At 39.5% G+C, this 22,873-nt stretch overlaps 1 protein-coding gene across 7 annotated transcripts in view; it reads right to left on the bottom strand.

Moving 5' to 3' along the window:
• AKAP10 (A-kinase anchoring protein 10) overlaps positions 1–22,873 on the bottom strand; it is a 60,152-nt gene that overhangs the window by 19,539 nt on the left and 17,740 nt on the right. For all 7 annotated transcript variants that reach the window (XM_033422790.2, XM_033422791.2, XM_033422792.2 and 4 more), the window contains 6 exons: positions 15,763–15,861; positions 11,470–11,554; positions 10,542–10,665; positions 9,281–9,417; positions 6,904–7,048; positions 4,781–4,954 (listed from right to left, as the gene is read on the bottom strand). In XM_033422790.2, the coding sequence (XP_033278681.1) occupies positions 4,781–4,954; positions 6,904–7,048; positions 9,281–9,417; positions 10,542–10,665; positions 11,470–11,554; positions 15,763–15,861 (764 nt within the window). The remainder of the gene's footprint in view (positions 1–4,780; positions 4,955–6,903; positions 7,049–9,280; positions 9,418–10,541; positions 10,666–11,469; positions 11,555–15,762; positions 15,862–22,873) is intronic.

Below are 22,873 nucleotides of genomic sequence, written 5' to 3'. Positions count from 1 at the left end.
TCCAAGCATATGTATCTTGCCTAATAAATGTAAAGCCCAACTTTTACAGGATAAACATGAATGCTTTTGATTCTCAGTGTGGCCGTGTGACAAAAGAGAAGATAAAGGAAACTTTCTAAAATGACCAGCATTCTATCTCCTACTCCTCATGCCCACAAAAAAAAAAAAAGCAAGTCATAATTGGTACTTCTGTGAAATGCGGAGGCATGGGTTGACCCAGAAATTCCACTTCTAAAAATTCAATTATAGACAGACTCACACTTATGCAAAATGACTTATACACAGGAATACTTACTGCAGCATTATTTCAAGTAACAAAAGGCAGGAATACATTTAACATCCATGACTAAAGCATAGGTTAAATTAAAAAAATAATTGAACAGACACTTATAGAACACTCTATAGTAGGGGTAAAAAGGGCTCTCTTTACATGCTGAGAAGGGCACATAATTAAAAAGAAAGAGGCACCAGAATAAAAGAACAGAGAAATACTTCCATGAGGCCACTGAGGTAAGATACCAAAATGAGATATCACTAGTAAAGAAAACTACAGACCACTATCTCTTAGGAGTACAGATGCAAAATCCTCAACAAAACACTAGCAACATATAAAAATAATTATATACCACAACTAAGTGGAATTTATCCCAAGAATGCAAGGTTGGTTTAACATCTGATAATTAATTAATGTAATATACCATAACAACAGAGTAAATCCCCAAAACCCACATAATCCCCTCAATTGATACAGAAAGAGCATTTGATAAAATCCAACAGCCTTTCATGATAAAAAACATTCAACAAATTAGGAATAGTAGGGAACTTCCTCAGCTTGATAAAGAGCATTTATAAAAATCCCACACATCACAATAAATGATGAAAAACTGAAAGCTTTCTCCGAGAAATCAGGAAAAAGACAAAGATGCTCACTTTCACCACTTCTATACTGCAAGTTCTAGCCAGAGCAGTTTAGCCAAGAAAAGGAAATAAAAGGCATCTAAAGTTGATAAGAAAGAAAACTATTATTATTCGCAGATGACATGACCTTACATATAGAAAATCCTAAAGAATCCACAAGAAAACTATTAGAGCTAACAAATGAATTTAGTAAAGTTGAAGGTACAAGATAAACACACGAAAAGCAGTTACATTTCTATACACTTAGTGAACAATCAGAAAATGAAATTAAGAAAACAATTTCTATTTATAATAGCATTGAAAATAATAAAATACTCGGGGATAAACTGACTCCAGGAGGTGTAAGAATTGTACATTTCAAACTACAAAACACTGTGAAAAAAATTAAAGATGGCCTAAATAAATGGAATGATATTCCATGTTCATGGACTGTAAGACTTAATACTGTTAAGATGGCAATACTCCCTAAAGGAATCTACAGATTCAGTGTAATCCTGACCAAACTGTTAAAGCTGATCCTAAAATTCACACGGAACTACAAGGGACCCAAATAGCCAAAACAATCTTGCAAATGAAAAAAAAAAAAACAAAGTCAGAGGACACACAGCTCCCGATTTCAAAACAGAGCCTGCAAACCACAGTAATCAAAACAATGTACCAGGGCTTCCCTGGTGGCGCAGTGGTTGAGAGTCCGCCTGCCGATGCAGGGGACATGGGTTCGTGCCCCGGTCCGGAGAGATCCCACATGCCGTGGAGCGGCTGGGCCCGTGAGCCATGGCCACTGAGTCTGCGCGTCAGGAGCCTGTGCTCCGCAGCGGGAGAGGCCACAACAGCGAGAGGCCCGTGTACCGCAAAAAAAAAACACACAAAAAAACCCCCAAAAAAACCAATGTAGCACTGGTCTAAGTACAGACACACAGATGATGGAGTCGAGCTGAGAGTCCAGAATTAAACCCATCTATCTAAGGTCAAATGATTTTCAACAAGGGTGCCAAGATCATTCAACGGTGAAAGAGTAGTTTCTTCAATAAATAGTGCTGAGACAACCAGATATCCACATGCAAAAGAATAAAGTTGAATCCCACTTCACATAATACATAAAACTAACTCAAAATGGACCAAAGGCCCAAAACTCTTAGAAGAAAACAGGTGGGGGGCTTCCCTGGTGGTGTAGTGGTTGAGAGTCCGCCTGCCGGTGCAGGGGATGTGGGTTCGTGCCCCGGTCCGGGAAGATCCCACATGCCGCAGAGTGGCTAGGCCTGTGAGCCATAGCCACTGAGCCTGCGAGTCCAGAGCCTGTGCTCTGCAATGGGAGAGGCCACAACAGTGAGAGGCCCGCGTATGGCAAAAAAACCCCAAAACAAACAAACAAACAAAAACAGGTGGGTATGGGGAGTAACTACTTAATGGACACGAGGCTTCCATTTGGGATGATGAAACATTGTGGTGATGACTACACAATACTGTGAATATACTAATGTCACAGAATTGTGTACTTTATAATGCTTAAATTTATGTTAAATGAATTTTACCTCAATTAAAAAAAATTGTATTTCTAAACACGATGAACAAGTTGAATGAGATTGGGAAAACAATTACATCTATAATAGCATCAAAAAGAATAAAACATTTAGAAATAAATTTAAGAAAAGAAATACTGAATTATACTTGAAAACTACAAAGTATTGTTAAGATGGCAATCCTCACCAAATTGATCTGTGGAGTCAAAGTACTCCCTCCCTATCAGAATCCTGACTAGCTTTGTCGTAGAAATTGACAAGCTGACCCTAAAATTCACATGGAATTGCAAGGGACCTCACACAGTCAAAACAATCTTGAAAAAGAACTAAGTTGGAGGACTCTCACTTCCTGATTTCAAAACTTATTACAAAGCAACAGTTACCAAGACTGAGTTAAACAGGTATCATTCGACCCAGCAATCCTACTCCTAGGTATATACCCAAGAGGAATGAAAACCCATATCCACACAAAAATTATACAGTAGCATTGTTCATAACGGCCAAAAGGTGGAAACAACCCAAATGTCGATGAGCTGATGCATGAACAAAGTGTGGTGTGTCTACACAGTGGAATATCATTTGGCCATAAGAATGAACAAAATTCTAATACATGCTAGAAACACAGATGAACCTTGAAGACATGCTAAGTGAAAGAGGCTAGTCATAAGGATCACATATCGTATGGTTCCACTTATATGAAATGTCTGGAATAGGCTATAGAGACATAAAGTTAAAGTAGATTAGCAGTAGCCTAGGGCCGGAGGACAGAGGATTAGGAAGGTGATAGTTAAAGGATACAGGGTTTCTTTCTTGGGTGAAAAAATGTTCTAAAATTGATTGTGGTGAGAGTTTAGCAACTCTATAAACATACTAAAAAACCACTGAATTATACAGTGTAAATGGATAAATTGTATGGTATGTGAATTATATCTCAATAAGGCTCTACAAAAAAAAAAAAAGAGAGAGAGAGAAAAGAAAAGAGGAGGATAGTGACCGGAGCGGGGGCGCGAGTTTCTGACCTGCTGGTAACGAGGCCTGTGCCTTGATCTGGATGCTGGTTACATGGGTTAGGTCTGCTTACCGAAATTCTTTGAGCTGTATGCAGTTATGAAATGTAGAGTTCTCTGTATATGTTATTATACTTCAACCAAAAATGTAAAAATACATTTTATGGTTAGCAGCTAGACCTTTTAAGTACCCAAATAAAAACAAAGCATTCCAGCTTACATCAAAAAACGAAATGGCAACCACACTCAGCAGGTCACCTCCTATGCAACCTCAATAAGAGGAAAAGGTACTGAGGACAGACAGCCTTGTTGACGGCAAGAAAACTGCACTGTCTTAAAACTTAAGAAAATTTATCCAAGGCCCAGGGTCAAAAATTATTTGCCAATAGTGATGAGAAAATAATTATGCTATATTATTAAACTTACGGTGGAAAAAACTAGACAGAGAATATATTCATGGCTCTGCCACTTACTGTGTGACTTCAATAAAATCAATTGACTTTTTACTACCTCCTTACTCTGTTCTTGGGCATAACCCACTTTGTGTGATTTTGCAGATAGTCAGAGAAGGCCTGATATATGAAAGCACTCCAAAAAAACAAAAAAGGTTAAGGAAATGTACAATGGCATTATAGTTCAAAATGAAACCAAAAGCTCTTCAGTGAAATATTAATAAATCTAGGAGTTCACTCAATTATTCTCTAAAAGAGCATTCCAAATTTAGTTACTAAAATTTCCCAAATAATTATACAAACAACTTTTCAGAGGCTATAAATATGTCATGTGATTTGATTATTTAAAGCAAGAGCTGGGTTTCCCTTGTGGAGCAGTGGTTAAGAATCTGCCTGCCAATGCAGGGCATACGGGTTCAAGCCCTGATCTGGGAAGATCCCACATGCCAGAGAGCAACTAGGTCCGTGCGCCACAACTACTGAGCCTGCGCTCTAGAGCCCAAGAGCCACAACTACTGAAGCCCGGGAACCTAGAGCCCCTGCTCTGCAACAAGAGAAGTCACCACAACGAGTAGCCCCCGCTCACTGCAACTAGAGAAAGCCCGCGCACAGCAACAAAGACCCAACACAGCCATACATACATAATAAGTAAATAAATGTTTAAAAAAATAAAGCAAGAGCCGCAGTGTCAAGCAGAATAATGGTCTGACATCTTTACAATATGACACACTGTTAATCATCACAAAGACTTTGGTTAGCATATATAGTAAGTAAGCTAATTTTATCACTCCTTTGTTTCTTCTACCACCTAAAAGCTACAAACAGGATCTGATGCTAAGATCTGAGCGAAACAATCCTGGCGCAGAGTCACAGGGGTCACTACCTGCACAGCAGAGCTGTCGGCCGACCCGGGGTGGGAGTCCTCAGTGGGGCCGGCAGAGCCCAGAGCCGTCAGCAAGACACCTCCTCCCAGGAACTCGTCTCCACGAACCGAATGGATGAGATCATTCAAATATTTATAATAAAGGTTGCTGGACAAAAAGCCAGGCAAAAATACCTGAAGAGAGGATACAATTTATTTTAAAGTTGAAATCAAATACACTAAAACTTTATTTTACAACAAAATTTTACTTTCAATGCTACCAGTTAGCACACATGATTTTACTCCTCTTACACTCCAAGTATTATCCCTTTGTACACAGTTTACATTGTAACTAAAACTACAATGTGTACAATTTATAGATTTTTTCCCTCAGAAAACTTGCCATGAAACTACTGAATGGACTTGATTATCTAGACTTCTTAGATACCAGGGAGGGATCTAATTTGAAGCTACATTTTTCTTGTTTGTTATAAATATTGAAGTCTTTGTGTATATACTGATTTTCACTTTTGATCTGATTTCCTTAAGATAAATTACCAGGAGTGTGATTACTAAGTTAAATGATATGAACATTTTAGCTTTGATAAATGTGGAGGATGCATCACTAGCATCATCAAGGCATCTGTTTTGACATGGGCTTCCCAACACTGGGTTCTGTCTTTTCAAATAGTTGTTAAATAAATGTCTAATGGTACATGGATACTTTTATTTCCATTTAAAAACTATTAATGATGTTAAGTTCCCATCTTTATTATTGGCATTTCCTATTACCAACTTTTCCTTCACAGCATTTAGCACAACTGTAAATATTTACGTCTGTGTTTAATATGTGCTCTCCTTATAGACAGAGCTCCAGGAGGGCAGAAGCCATGTTTCTTTTTTAGTTTACCCCATAACAACAATACCTAGCAGAGAAATACTCAAAGTATTAGGGAACGAAGCATACGTATCTTTTTACCATGTACCTACTTGATAGTACTCTTAAAAATTAAAATTAGTATAAGTTCCCTAGATACACAGTAAGAAATATTTTTACATTTTGTTTTTCTCTGTATTTTAACTTTATTACCCAGAAAGTTTACATTCTTTATATGATACATATCTTGAACTTTTCCTTTAAGATCAGAAAATTTTAATTTTAATCATGAAAAAATTATCGACCTTGGACAACAGCCGATACTCTATCCAGTTTACTACCAGCCTTTCAACGATTTTATTTTATTTTTTTGCGGTACACGGGCCTCTCACTGTTGTGGCCTCTCCCGTTGCGGGGCATGGGCTCCGGATGTGCAGGCTCAGCGGCCATGGCTCATGCCGCTCTGCGGCATGTGGGATCTTCCCAGACCGGGGCACAAACCCGTGTCCCCTGCATTGGCAGGCAGACTCTCAACCACTGTGCCACCAGGGAAGCCCCGATTTGATTTTTATATGTAACTCCTCCATATTCCTGAAATTCAGTTTTTATGTGTGGTATCATGTGGCAGTGCTTACTTAATCCCTTTCCACCTAGATGCACATGACACATATGAGCAAAATAACCTCATGGGCTTATCCTGGGCTCCTGCAATTCCTAGTAAAATCTGCTTTAGTTCATCAGAAGAATAAATGATTCACAAATTCCAACACTTTATTAAGCAGCTATTAGTGATACTCTGTAAGTGATCATGATACAGAAAACTAGTGCTCCAACCCTGTTGGAGAGTTTTGGTGAAATATTTGGATCATCCCTAAGCTAACTTTGCTCAATACTAATTATCTAAAAGATGTTATAATCACAGTAATAATAGCAGTTAACATTTTTTAATGCTTACTGCTTACATTACTAATAAGCACTCTCCACGTCGTACCTCATTTTTATCCTCAAAATAACTCTAAGTATCTGTATTAGCCCCATTTCACAGAGGAGGAACATGGCATTAAAGGACTTCAGTAGCTGCCTGAAGTCACTCAGCCTGTGAAGGTTAAGATTAATACATACCAAGTCAGACTCAAAGCCCCCGCTCTCATCACTGCTGCACTGCTTCAACTTTCCACTGTTCTGTTTGCTTTTTCCCATGTTCTATTTTCTGGGTTCCACCAGTTAAAAACTTCTTGTAGTTTAATGCTTTTCAAGTTTTGGTTACCTTCTCCATGGTTGTCCAGGCCTGACGTAACGGAGTGGTGAAACAGTTAGGGAGTGGCCCACCTTCCCTGCAGATGTTGGATTCAATTTCCAGTCGTACAACATCATCGAATCCAAGAGGATGTGTGGCCTGGAGGGAGAAGTACCTATGGCAGAAAGACAGCCAAAGTAAACCCCAACTTCACAGCAATCATAAGCAATTTCTGGCACCTACACCAGAGAACCTTCTATGAGGCTCCTGCAGACCTAGGACTATAGAGCTGGGTTGATGACAGCCCTGCTGCAACCTGTATTCCCACCGCCGAAGAGACACCTGAGCCAACGTGCCCCCCCTCCCTATCTGCCTGCCATCATCTTCGGTTCTTGTTTAAGATTTTCCAGGTCAGGTTACAACTGAGGCAAAGAAACCAATTGTACACGTTTAATGGGCACCTAGTCTCTGTTCAGTGCTTGGGAGAAAGAAACAAATTTAAAACAGGGTAAGACATAGGCATGTCCCCTGGAAAGAGAACAGAAAAGATCCCTGTACAGGGTACAAAGGAGAACATACCAGCATAACTATGTGGCATACAAAACATACATGTAGGAATTCAAAACAAAATAGCATTGAGGGTGAAGTGGATGAATTTGATGTATTTAAGTAGAATAACAGGATTTGCTAATGAAAGGAAAAGGAGTAATCAATGATAACTCAAAGATTTCTAACTTCATAGGATATAATGCAACTGGTGTTTTGGTAAACTGGTTATAAACTGAATACAAAAGAAGCATTAAAAGCAGAAAAACATATATGTTGTCTTTTGAGCATTCTGCGGCTTCTAACTCCTGTCCATGATACAAATACAGACAGGCTGATGAGGCATGATATTAAAAAGTAAAGATAGAAAAACAAATAAGCAGGAGCTGTTAAAATGACAGTGCCGGGAGGATGTCACACAGTAATCTTCATTTAAAAATGGCTCCCAATTTGAAAATGGGATCCAGTGGGAAAACAGGGTCTCAGCTCTGCCTGGCACTGAGCTCCAGCCAGGACCTTACCACTGCCACTCTTCTATTCCAGCAGGAGAAAACTCTTCTTTTATCTTGTTATCAGTACTTTCTTAACAAAAAGTGAGTCTCCCATCATGCAACAACTAAGTTGGCAAATTTTCCTCCACAATTTGAATTTTGGGACTGCCCACACCTTTTTTTTGGGGCTGTGTTGCGCGGCTTGTGGGATCTTAGTTCCCCAACCAGGGATTGAACCCAGGCCCCGGCAGTGAAAGTGCGCAGTCCTAACCACTGGACCACCAGGGAATTCCCTCAAATTTCTAAAGGTAAATGCTTGCTACATTAACATCCATATAACAATGTTTCTTATATAATATTTTCCCACAAATATATTGAACAAAAATAAACACTGGACAAACATTAGAATTGCATTCAAGTTCTGCCACTAATTTGCCCTGTGACTTGGAGAAAGTCACTACCCCTGCAAGCCTTAGTTTTCTCATCTGCAAAATGCGAAAATCAAACCAGCTCCCTAATCTGGCTATTCATCAGAATCAGATTCCTGGGTCACACCTCAAACCTGCTGAATCAGAATCTCTTAGAGAAGAGGACTGGAAACCTATTTTTGACAAGCTCCCAGGTGACTCTCATGCCGACAGGAGCACGGACCAGCCCGGTGATGTTCGGGAACCACTGACCTAGATGCTCTCAGCTCTCTCCCAACCCTAATATCCCATAGATTTTTCTCTGCCTCTCAAGTTATCTTCTTAGCAAGTGCTCACAGATACAAATAACACATTTCCTTATAGAACAAGAAAAGTTAGATGAAAGGGGGGACAGACACAGTTTTCAATTCTGTTCACTAAGATTGTGCTGCCCTCTCATTTTCAGTGAAAACTAATGAATAACTACTCTTCACCAAGTAGTTCATCTGGCTGAGCAGACTTGCACCAGAAAACATGGTATACCCCACACAGACGTTTAAGACCCTTTGCAATAGATTCCAGCTAGTTTCATCTTCTCCTGTTCCCTTGACCAAGTGTGAATTACGCGAAGTTTCTATGGCGCTGCTCATACGGATGACTCTGCCAAGAGTGTCCTTCCCCGCTAGCAGAATTCAATCCATTCTTCAGTCGCCAATCAAATCTCCCTTCTGTGAAGCCCTCGGTGACCTCCACCAACATCGTCTTGCTTGCCACACACAAGCCTCCCCCTGCCCCGCCGGCAACTTATTCTAAGAACCCCCTACTCTGAACACATGAATGAAAAGCAGCTCTTATGCGGCTCCCTGTGAGCTCCCCGGCGGCAGAGACCAAGGTGACTTCTGAAATACGCTTCAAGTACTCAATATTCGCAGAAAGCTGGATGTGTCTATCACTAAGACTCACTTGTCATATAAAATCATGGCGTCGTTCTGTGCCTCCTGCCCATCATACTGGCCCTTTTTGGCAGCAAGCTGAGACTGGAAGTTGTCTGCTGCCAACCAGAACTGTAGGATATTCACTGCATCCTCTTTCTCCATGTACTGGGAAGGAAAAACACAAAAGAGGAAAATCAGGCTATACACAGATTTCTCTCACTATCTCTCGTCTATATCTAAGCCCCAACTATTAAAATACAGGACATAAAGGAAAAAAAAAAAACCCACAAAAGAAATCCCCCCACCCCAAAACAGGTCCACTTGCTCAGTTAATGCCAGTCTGCAACTTACAGTCATTTGAGATTGAATAATTTTTAAATATTCTTTTAGGGGGAGAAAAACAAAAAAAAAAACCTAACAACAACAACAAAAAGCAACCACTACACAGCTGAATGCAAACTTTAGTGAACTGGAGTAAAAATTAAAGATGGATTAGTGGTTCCTCGCTGGCAAACATACAAAAGGTAAACCAACCAGACCAAATCTATTATACCTGATCATTTCCACCACTCCACGCGGCCATACTAACCTGAACAAATGCTGACTTAAACTTAAGGCAAAGAGAGGGAGTGAAAACACAAATCAGCTGAATAACTGTATCCTTGTCAAGAGGCAGGATGCAAGTGTGAGTCTAAGTTACTGCTTTGTGAGACCGGGAATCCTCTTATCTCGACTTAATAGTCATTTGCTTTGCAACAAAAGAATTTCATTTGCTGAAGCCTAACAAATCCCATCACTCTACACTGTATGCCTCAAAGAGATGAATATATACTCATTGCTTGTTGCAAATGCTTCAGTCCGATCAAGGGCAATCCTATCAAGTGGCTAAAGTAAAATGAAGACAGTGGGAAAATATTTACTTTTCCTTCTCTCTTCTAAAGTCTGCTCTGCAAACACTTATGCACTGGAATCAAGTATCAAATTTCGTGGTTTTAAAACAGCTCTAAATAACTAAAAATCTGCATTCTCTTATAAGCAGTTTAATTAGGTTTTTCAAAATTAGAGTTACTTTACTTTGAATTTTCATGTTCTCTTTAGTCTGACTAATGCCATTCAAGTACTCTTGCCATTAGATACAACTTAAAACAGTAATCACAGTACTTAAATCCACCTGATCAGTTTGGAAATGATTTGTGTCTTCTATGTTATTCCCTATAGACAGGGCCCAGCACGTACAGCTCAGAGGCTGGAATGCTCTAACAGAGTGTGAAAGGAAATGCAGACTTTACCTCAGAGAAATAAAAGAGGGCTGACTCACAGAAGAGAATGTCAGCCAGGTAAACAGTTCCACTGGTCAGCACTTCAATCTGGTATTTACAGAAATGGTGACTTCGCAGAAACTCACTAAAGTGCCTGCACGTGGACGAAAAGGTAAAGTTTGAGGGACCGACCAAGGAAAGGGCTCATCTGGGAAGAACACACTCTTTCCCCACTGTGCTACTGCATCTTAACGGCCCAGGTCAACGTGACCTCCCTTCCCATGGCGCCTTCCTGATTCCTCTCCCTGTAAGTAATCTCTCCCACCCCGTAATGACGTGCAGCTCTCCTCTGATAGCTAACTCACGCTACCTCGTATTACGGTAAGCAAAGAACATGCCCTATTTCTCTTATTAGGCTGTAATTTCCTTCAAAGCAGGCACTACATCCAAACTGTGCACAGCACGCTTTTCATAAACGTTAAATGGAAGAATGATATGGAGATTTTTTTGAGGGCATGCAGCAATAATTAATCTAAGAAAACTTTGGAGGCAGTTTCAACAAATCTATGTGGATTTAGTAATATGGCATCCATTAAGCTTAAAGCATGCACTAACAAATCAGGATATCCACCTGAAGACATGCATTGTTTAAACAGATAAACCAATTACTATATCACACTACAGTCACAATCACCCCTAAGGACTTTGGAATTAAAAATAAATTCTTTTAACTTAGCAAATACTAACATTAAAAATAAAAATCTGTTTTATTTTTAATAGAACTCACATAATTTATATTTAAAAGAAACCATTACCCAAGATAGTCTTAGGAATGTCTATAAGATCCTGTAAACATTCAAAATATTTAAATCCTCAAAGATAGTTTGGTTTTAGTTATTCCTGAGGCTGAACCCGAACTACCCAGAATGCACAACGTGGAAATATGAAATCGACATACTCGTGCTCCATTGCACTGAAGACTATGGACTGTGCTGAGACAAAACAGTTGGGATCCACCTGCCCATCTTCTCCACAAATCTTTGCTGTAAAAGAAATGGTAAATAATTTTTCTCTAAATCCAAACTATACACATTTGTAAATCAAAGTAGGAAGTACCTGTAAAGGCATAAAGATGAGCAGGTTTTAAATGGAATTAAGAGAAAATACAGGTGTACAGCTGATTTTGAGGTAGGGAAGGTCTTTCTAAGCATAAATGCAAAAGCACAAATCAAGAGTCAACAATATAAAATTAACTTCTATATCTTAAAACACCCCCAAAACAAAATAAAAGGGTAAACTGGGGGAAAAAATTTGCAGCATATATGACAGTTTATGAATGACAGATTATTTTCATTCATGTATCAAGAGCTCTTACAAACTAACAAGAAAGTCTAGAAAGAAAAATGGACACGAAGAAAAATTCACTAAAGAACAAATACAAAATGGCCAATATAAAAAGATATGCGTGCTCACTAGTAACCAAGTAAATGTAATTATAGATTAGAAGGAGGAGGCACACCACCTTCTGTCTAGTAGCTTGGCACAAAATTGTTTTAACAATCCATAAGCTTAATTGTTTAACGATACATATGCTTGGGCAAGGGCATGGGAAAACTGACACGTGTGTTAGTGGGCATATAAACGGGTATATCTTTTTATGGGGGGCAATCTGGCAGTTTCTAGCATAAGCTTTAGAAATGAACATACCCTTGCAATCAGCAATTCTATCTCTAGGGTTGTAACCAAAGGAACTACAGATTTGTGAAAGAATTATCTGTTTATCAAAATGTTATTTGGTAGAAATTTTAAAACATAAAATGGGCTAAAATTAGGAACTGCCTAAATAAACTGCAACAAATCAATAAGCTGTTTACTAGCTAGCTCTTAAACATGGCTGGAAAAACCCCACCATGATGGCTGCTTTCACTTCAAGTTCAGGACCTTAGTGGGACCTTCATGAAACCCAAGGATCGTGCTACAGTTACCTGGTCCATTACAGCACACCTCCTCTCTCTGTAGACGTCTTAGCACCTCTTTCTCTACCCTCTTTGCTGATGACTTGGAAAACAAGCAATCAGAAAACAAATTCCATCCACTCCCACCACCTCTACCAACTTGCCCGCATCACCGACTGTGCAATCTCTCCTGCTACTACAGATGAACTGTCCTCGCTCCTATCTGGAAAACTCTAGGAGTACCGGGTCCCATCCTCTCTTACCTCCTCAAGGCACCTCTTCTACAGCAACTGCCCCCTCTCCCTACTGTATCAACTTCCTCCTACTGCCTCATTGTCACCAGCTATGAACTGTTTGTATGTTATACATATATATGTGTTTGTATACTGTCATACACCTTACATGCTGTGACACGTCACCTTAAAAACAAAACCCCAAACCACTGTCCCTTGACTAACACCCCCTGCCAGCTCACCTTTGAGTAAAATGCCTCTAACAGTTGCCATACTTGCTGTCTCCGCTCCTCCTATTTGCTTTTAAGACGCCTCCAGTTAAGTTTTGTCCCTAATGGTCCACTGTAATTAAGATGCCCACCACTGCCAAGTCCATCCCACTCCTGGTATTCACCTTACTTAACCTATCAGCGCGAATTGCCATCTTTGATCACTCCCTTCCTCCCAGAATGAGTTTTTCACTTGGCTTCCAGAAAAAACTGCTCTCTTGATACAGAGCTGATGCAGGAAGGCCTCCACTACTGGCTGTTTCTTCCAGATGTTAGACCTGCCACAGCACCCAGTCCTCAGACCTCGCGTCCTCACTCACCACACTCCTCCAAGGGATGTTACTCAGTTTCATGGCTCCAAACCCAACCATAGGCTGATCACTTCCAAACATACATCTCCAACCCGGACCTCTCTCACGAGCTCCTAACGTTAACATCCAACTGCCTACTTGGTGCTCAGCATTTGGATGTCTGAAACCCAAACTCCTGATGTTCCCCTTCAGCCATTACTCCTGCATCTTCTTCACCTTACAAATATTCCCCCAGGTATGCAGGTTTTAAAAAAATGAAGTCGGGGCTTCCCTGGTGGGGCAGTGGTTGAGAATCCGCCTGCCAATGCCGGGGACACAGGTTAGAGCCCTGGTCCGGGAAGATCCCAAATGCCACGGAGCATCTAAGCCCGTGTGCCACAACTACTGAGCCTGCGCTCTAGAGCCCATGCTCTACAACAAGCGAAGCCACCACAGTGAGAAGCCCACGCACCACAACCAAGAGTAGCCCCTGCTAGACGCAACTAGAGAGCTGGCGCGCAGCAATGAAGACCCAACGCAGCAATCAACCAATCAATCAATAAAAATAAAACTATAAAACTTCTAAAAAATATATTGTTAAAAAAAAAAATGAAGTCATGCTTGATTCCTTTTTTCCTCTCACACCACTCACTTCCAAACCATCAGCACATTCTGTCAACTGTACCTCCACAATATTTTAAAAATTCCACCACTTCAAGGATTTGTGGAAGATGGAACAAGCAGTGGAAGCACAGTTTTGAGGTCAATCTAATTCCCCACATAAAAACAAACAAATTAAATAGCAACACCCAAAACCCAGAGATAACATCTACAACAAAACCAGGCAGGTGGGATACACAATAAAAGCTTAAGTGGAGGCTTCTTCAAACTATAACTTACTTGAAGTACAGCTATATTAAAATATTCCAGCTTGAAGAGGAGACAAATAATTAGGGCAGGATTCAAAAGAATGAGGCCCAAAGAGGAAAAGCGAGTGGTCTAAAGACATAGAGGTAATTAACATTTTAAAACGCATAGTAATACACACTGGAATGGAAACTTCTTGATCATTAAATGTTATCAACTTGATCCTTCAGATTTTTCCCCTCATGGGATTACATCGTTAATTTGATAAAGTTTAAGGAAAGGAAAATTAGAACTGCAGTGACACTTCATTTTAAAATGTCTGACTCAAAACTCTCTCCTTTTCTCACCTACCCCAAACAGTTTAGTTATCAATTGGTACAAACACCCAGTGGAATTACTAGCCAACCAATTCCTCAAATAGCCAAATGCTAATCTGTTCGGACACCTAACAGTTATTATTAGGCACAGTTGGTCTAGGAAAGTCTAAAAGATGGCAGCAACAAATTTTCAGATAGAAATAGAGGAACTACATAGAAAACCCAAAATCCCATGACAACATCTGCAACAAAACTGGGTGAAAACTCCAAAATACAAGCAGACGGGGACAGCCACCAACAGCCACAAGACCCATGTGTCACAGGCTCTGCGAGGGAGAAGAAAAAGGAAACAATGGGGGCAGCACCCGGCAGCCTGAGGCAGACAGCAGGTGTGCCCTGGAAGTACGCGGCCAGTTCAAGAGGCTCAGCTGAGACCGGGAGGGGCTCTGCTGTCCCCAAGGACGAGGAGAGACCGAAAGAGCCCCAGGCTGGGTCGACTCTGCTAGGAGCAGAATAATAGGCTTTCATTCAGAAATCAAAAACACTTAATTTTTGTATTAAAAACTCAAAACTTAGTGCTAGGACTTGATGAGAGTATAATAAGTATCTGTTCAATGAATAAATCAACCACTTGTATCTGTGATTACAGGTGTACCTGAAGTCTTTCTGATACAACATAGTCAAAGCTTTCAAACATTTTTATTATGACCTACAGAAAAATATATTTATGTGACTCAGTATATATATGTACATATGATGGAAACAATGTTCTGAAGTGGTATGTATTTACCCTTACTACTGTGAAGCACTTTGATTTTTCCAGTCTAGTCTTTTTTGGCAGGAGGGTGAGGACCTATGAGGAGACTGGTCCTAATCCAGAGTTTGAAAAACACTGCCGAATAGCATACTAGTTACCATGTAGGGGTCTGGTTGCAAGTCCTAACTGCCGTGTCTGAGCTGTCACCTTGGGCAAATTACTTACCTTCTCTGTGCTTCCTCACTTATAAAATAGTAACTGTATTTATGCTGCAAAGTTCTTTAGAAGATTGAATGAGTTTGTCAATGGGAAATGCCTAGAATATTGTCTGGAACACAGCAAGTACTCAGTAAACATGTGCTACTATTATTCAAGTCAAAAATCTCATAATTTGGGTCCAACAAGTAAGAGGGAAACTTTGGAAGTGAGCTACAATCAGATATAATAAAGTACCCTGAAAACAGACAAGGAAGGTATATGTTGAATTACATGTTCATGAAAAATTCTCTTAATAATAACCAAATTTTTTTTTTTTTGATGCCATAGCTTCAAGCACCGCTTACCTACGATGTCATTTCTCATTGCTTCTGTAATTGGTATTGGTTTAGCAGCATCTGGAGATATATATTTGGTAAAAGTATTTACTGCATCTTGTTCTATACCTGCAAGGTAAGAAGGGGACAACTTCAAAAATCAAAAAGCAACTTGGACCAGTAACGGACCATATTCATGAACAGCAAGGTTTGTTTGCCATGCGCCCAGGCACACACACACAAACATATCTTTTATTACAAATAAATATCTTTGTAAATATACTTAGGACAAAACAGCCTCCATGGTAACGTTGCTTCTGCACTGCTTGGTTCTTGGAGCAGAGGAGATACACGTGACCCCGTGGCCCTCCTCGCCTCGGCTCACAAGCTGATGAGTAACAGCAATCGCTGTACACATCCTCTTTCCATCTCTCCTCTCCAAAGTCCTAACCTGAAGGACTTACATAGCGGGAGCTCAAAAATCATTTTTAAATCTACATTTTACATATTCTACCAAATTTCATATTCATGAATACATTCATTTGACCTTCAACAACCCTGGAATGTTAAAACAGTGAATCTCAAACTTCCTAGTCTTGGGACTTTGAAATCTTAAAGATTACTGAGGACCCTAAAGAGCTTTTGTTTATGTGAGTTTTATCTATAGATAGTAAGGTATTAAAAATTAAAATGAGAAAAAATTATTGTTTAAATTAACAATATTAAATCTGTTAAAAGTTAACATAAATACTATTTTTTACAGAAAATAACTGTTTCCCAAACTGAAAAAAATTAATGAGAAGAGGGCATCAATTTACATTTTTGCATCTCTATTCGTCTTGATAACAAACTGTTAGATTCTCAAATCTGCTTTGGCATTCAATCTGTTGTGCTTTTTTGTTTTGGTTGAAATATACTGTGCTCTCATGATATGAGAAGAAATGTATGTATGTGTGTGTGTGTGTGTGTGTGTGTGTGTATATATATAGTGTGTGTGTGTATATATATAGTATGTATGTGTATGTATATATAGTATGTATGTGTGTATATATATAGTATGTATGTCTGTGTACGTGTGTATATATAGTATGTGTGTGTATATATAGTGTGTGTATATATATAGTATGTGTGTGTACATATAGTATGTGTATATACATAGTATGTATATAGTATGTGTGTGCGTGTATATATAGTATGTGTGTATATATATAGTATGTATGTGTGTATATATACAGTATGTGTGTATATATAGTATGTATGTGCATATATATAGTATGTATATGTGTATATATAGTATGTATGTGTGTATATAGTATGTATGTGTATGTGTGTATATGTATAATATGTGTGTATATGTATAGTATGTGTGTATATATAGTGTGTATGTGTGTATATAGTATGTATGTGTATATACATAGTATGTATGTGTGTATATAGTATGTATGTGTGTATATATATATAGTATGCATGTGCGTGTACATGTGTGTATATGCATGTATAGTCTTTGTCCTGGTTCCTGGCACAGAGCTCCTAAAACCCTTGCAATTTCCTGAGTGGCAGGGGCCAGAGAAGCATCTTTTGTTATTTATAATAAGCCTCTGATTTCAACCAGGGGAAAAGTTTATGGTAATGAGGTGACTCTTGCAGAGTGGGGCTGGTTGCCAAAGAAGCAACCACGGAACTTCAGCCCCACTCCCCAACCTCTGGGGAAGGTGGAGGGGTTAGGGACCATCAAGCTAATCACCAATGGCCTATGATTTACTCAACTGGGCCCACGTGACAGAACCATAAAACCCCTAAATGAAGTGGTTCAGAGAGCTTCTGGGTTGGCAAATGTATCCATGTCCCGGAAGGGTGATGCACCCCAACCCCACAGACAGAAGCTCCTGCACTTGGGACCCTTCTGGACCTTGACTTATGTACCCCTTCATGTGGCGGTTCATTTCTATCCTTTACGATATCCTTTATAATAGACTAATAAACATAAAGTGTTTCCCTGAGTTCTCTGAGCTGTTGTCGCAAATTATTGAAAGAGGAAGGGGTAGTGGGAACCCCTGATTTATAGCTGGTTGGCCAGAAGTACAGGTGACAACTTGGGACCTGTGACTGGCATCTGAAGTGGGGGGACAGTCTTCTGGACTGAGCCCTTAACCTGGGGGGGTCTGCAATAACTCCGGGTAGTGTCAGAATGAATTAAACTATAGGGTACCCAGTTACTGTCCACAGAGAATTAGAGAATTGCTTAATGTGGGAAACCCACATATTTGGTGTCAGAAGTGTTATGAATAGAGAAATGGTTTTCTTTTATTTATATCAAGAATAGCTGGCCTCAGAGATGTGTAATTGGGAAAAGGAGTATTTTAATAGTTTTCTGAGATAACTGTGGATATATTCTTCTTTGATACTATACCAAAACTTGAAAAGTGGTAGTTTCTTAAAGGTTAATTAGAAGGTGGAATCTGAAACCATATAATGAACTTGTTGTATTCTGTTACATTAATATCTATTGGTCTATCTCCCATGTTTAAAGAGTCTTTTACTCATGATTGATTTTATAACATCATATATTTTCAAATATTGTAGAAAATACTGGTTTGCTGACTTATGAAGATCTTACAAATGTTGATGCATTGCATCATATGGTATAAAAAAAAATCACATCATTAATATCACAATGATCTTATCAGAACACTCTATAAAGCTGTTAGAGCACACGGTGGTGAATAGAAGTTTTCCAAATTCTAAGTTTCACTTGTAAACTTAAATTTTACCACTGGGCAACAAATACTGTCAGCTGTTTTCCACGAAATGACACCGCATTTTATGGGGCCAGAATTACACTGATGCCAAAACTAGACAAAAGCAGTATAAGAAGACTACAGACCAATATCCATCTAAACAGATGCAAAAATGCTCAACAAAATATTAGAAAATCAAGTCCAGCAACATATAAAAAGACTAATACACCACAACCAAATGAGGCTTACCCTGGGAATGCAAGCTTATTCAATATTAAAAAAAAAAAAATCAATGTAATCCATCATATTAACAGACCAGAGAAGGAAAACCACATGGTGATATCAAATGACGCAGAAAAAACATTTGACAAAATTCAACACCATTCATGATTCAAACAGCAACAACTCTCAGTAAACTATTAAGAGAAGGGAACTTCATCAACCTGATAAAGGGTATTTACAAAAACCCACAGCTAACCTCACACTTTATGGTGAAAGACTGAATACTTTCTAAGATCACGAACAAGACAAGAAACTCAAGCAATCTACACAAAAGCTCCTAGAAATAACAAGTGAGTAATAAGGCCACAGAATAGAAGGTCAACATATAAAAGTCAATCATATTGATATTTCTATGTACTAGCAATGAAAAACACTAGAAACAAAAAATTTTTAATCATACTATTCACAATAGCACCAAATAACAAAACACATTAAGGATCTATATGCTGAAAACTATACAATGTGGAGGAAAGAAATCAAAGACCCAAGTAAATGAAGACACACATCATATCTGTGGATTTTAAGGCTCAATACCGTTAAGACATAAATTCTCCCCAAAGTGACCTATAGGCTGAACACAACTCCAATAAAAATCCCAGCACGGTTTCTTGTAGATATTGACAAGATTATTCTAAAATTTATATCGGGGGCGGGGGGGGGGGGGGACTTAGAAAAAACAATTTTGAAAAAGAACAAACTTGGAGGACTCAAACTATCCAATCTTAAGACTCACTACAAAGCTATAGTAATCAAGACAGTGTGGTACAGGTAAAGGAACAGACATATACACCAATGGAACAGAACAAAGAGTCCAGAAATAGACCTACACAAATATGGCCACGGTACAAAGGCAATTCAATGGCATAAGAGTAGTCTTTAACTAATAATGTATGGAATGATCCATATGTGAAAAGAAAAAAAAAAAAACTTGACCTAAGGGCTTCCCTGGTGGCACAGTGGTTGAGAGTCCGCCTGCCGATGCAGAGGACACAGGTTCGTGCCCCGGCCTGGGAAGATCCCACATGCCGCAGAGCGGCTGGGCCCATGAGCCATGGCCGCTAAGCCTGCGCGTCCGGAGCCTGTACTCCGCAACGGGAGAGGCCACAACAGTGAGAAGCCTGTGTGCCGCAAAAAAAAAAAAAAAAAAAAACTTGACCTAACGACCACAGCTTATATCTCACAGGAGAAAATCTTCATGACCTTTGATTAGGCAAAGAGCTCTTATGCATGACTCCAAAAGCACAATCCATAAAGGAAAAAAGTTGATAAATTGGACTTAATCAAAAAAGTCCTTTTGGTCTTTGAAAGATACTCTTAAGAGAATGAAAAGTCAAGCTATAAACTGGGAGAAAACATTTGCAAGTCACATAGCCAATAAAGGTCTTATAACCAGAACATATAAAGAACCTCAAAATTCAACAATAAAATATTGGGAAAGACTGGAACAAGTTACTGAAGATACAGATGGCAAATATGCACATGAAAAAACATTCAACATCCTCAGACATTAGGGAAATGCAAAGTAAAACCACAATGAGATACCACCACACATCTATCAGAATGGCTAAGAAACCCCGCAAATAAACAAAAAGCTGATTACACCAAGCACTGGCAAGGAAATAAAGCAACTAGAACTCTCATATATTGCTGCTGGGAATGCAAAATGGTGCAGCCACTCTACAAAACAGTCTGGCAGTTTCTCATATAATTAGACACACATTTAACACATAAATCCACTACTAGGTATTTCTCCAGAGAAATAAAAACTTTTGTCCACACAAAAACCTGTACACAAATGTTTAAAGCAGCTTTATTCATAATCAAAAGCTGGAAACAGTCCAAACGTGGTTCAACAGGTGGATGGACAGAACATCCATACAGCGGAACTTAGCTATAGAAAGCAATGACAGAAACAACGTGGGTAAACTTCAAAGCCATCATGCTGAGTGAAAGAAGCCAGTCTCAAAGGCTACATACTATATAAATTCACTTATACGGCACTCCAGAAAAGGCAAAAAAAGAGACAAATAGATCAGTGGCTGTTAATTGCTGAGATAGAGGGTTTAACTACAAAGGCGACAGAACTGTTCTTCATCTTGATTGTGATGTGTGGAGTTAAAGAAACCTCAGCTAAAGTTGGAGTGGGGACAGGCCTATAGGGTGAGCTCTCACACCCCGCGAGGCATCCTCATTACCCCAAACAGGAAGAGACCAGCACCTATGTCTCAACACGAAGGTGTTGTCTGTTCTATCATCCAGCAGGAAGAAGAAAACTTTTGTCTGCCCCAGGGCAGCCTAGCCAATCAGACACTGTAGCAGCCCAACCAATGAGAAGGCTCCACACTTTGGACCCCCCAGCTTCCTCTGATGGTCTCCGGTTACTACCGGCGCCCCAGCTTTTCCATATAAAAAAAGCAAGCTCCCCTTCTCTGGATTTGCCTATGGTCCACCACAATTCGCATATCTCAAACTGCAATTCTTCTGGCTATTTCCAAGTAAACTTGCTTCTGCTGGTAAAATGACTGGCTATTATATTATTAAAGTTAACAGATGACAGTTACAGGAATCTATGCATGTGTTAAACCTCAAGTACACATCAAAAGGTGTCAAATTCACTGCATGCAAAATTTTTAAATAACAAAAAATGAAAAACTAGTACTCTTTTAATTACTCCACTGCTATTGAAATAAATTAACACCAAAACAAAGACAGTTTCCAAAAACAATAAAGTGTATTACAATCAAAGAAACAGACTTTGGACTTTCATTTCCAGAAACAGGCCTCACTAGATGTTCAAAGAAACACTTCCTAATACTGAATTCTCCCAAAATGCTTTTGAAAACTACATCAGAGGTTGTGGGAAATAGTGAGAAACAGAAACAAGTACAAGCAGGCTCCTTATATGAAAGCTTTGGGACCACTAATATTTTAGCATTCGGAATTTGAGGTTTTTACAGAGGTAACGCACTGTGTTTATATATACCATTAAAAAAATTTGTTAAGTCTTTATTGAATTTGTTACAATACTGCTTCCGAAGTTGTAACCACTGGACTCCCAGGGAAGTCCCTATATATACCATTTTAATACCCCAGCAGCATGTGAGACGATCGCATTCATGACTCTGCAATAAGCTCACGTCCCTTCAGGTCAAGTTTTGTTCATTTAAAAAACAACTTGTGATAGGCAAAGCTTTCTGGATTTCTGGACTGCAGACAAGGAATTGTGGACCTGTAGGAGTCAGTACAAATCAAGATGGGCAAAAGTACGAGAGAGGGCATTCACCTGAGAAAAACCACCAACTCCAAGAGACTTGAGGCTTGCACTTTCAAGGGCAGCTGCCCAGGGCCCAAACAGGGTAGATTAGACCAAAACCAGGCAGAAGGCCTTAAGAGTTTAGGGCCTGGAAAACCCAAGACAAAAATTCAGTTTTAAGCGATAATGGGATAGTAATGAAGCTGGCCCCAGAAGTATGGCAAAAGCAAATGCAGGGGCTTCGCTGGTGGCGCAGTGGTTAAGAATCCACCTGCCAGTGCAGGGACACGGGTTCGAGCCCTGGTCCAGGAAGATCCCACATGCCGCGGAGCAACTAAGACCGCATGCCACAACTACTGAGCCTGTGCTCTAGAGCCTGCGAGCCACAACTACTGAACCCACGTGCCACAACTACTGACGCCCGCGTGCTTAGAGCCCATGCTCTGCAACAAGAGAAGCCACCGCAAATGAGAAGCCCGTGCACCTCAAGCAAGAGGAGCCCCCGCTCACCGCAACTAGAGAAAGCCTGCGTGCAGCAACGAAGACCCAATGCAGCCAAAAATAAATGAATTAAATAAATTTTTTTTAAAAAGCAAATGTAAATACACTCTGCAATAACGCAATTTAATCAGAGTCCTCAAAGAATTACCAAAGATAAAAATCCAAAGACATATATTCACAGCCAAAACCCGTTAAAATCACAGGCTACCAAGAGTGTGAATCTGAAGAAACAAATAAATGCTGATTCAAATACACAAAAACTGGGATATTGGGCTTCTCAGATAATGAATATATGTTTAATAAATTTAAATAAATAAAAAATAGGCTCAAAAGTGGGATGGAGGGCTAAAGGACTAAGAAACTAAAA

This window comes from Orcinus orca, chromosome 19, assembly GCF_937001465.1.
Source record: "Orcinus orca chromosome 19, mOrcOrc1.1, whole genome shotgun sequence".
Classification (NCBI taxonomy): Eukaryota; Metazoa; Chordata; class Mammalia; order Artiodactyla; family Delphinidae; genus Orcinus; species Orcinus orca.
The sequence above is the reverse complement of the archived record's forward strand: the minus strand, read 5'-3'. Positions and strand labels throughout refer to the sequence as shown.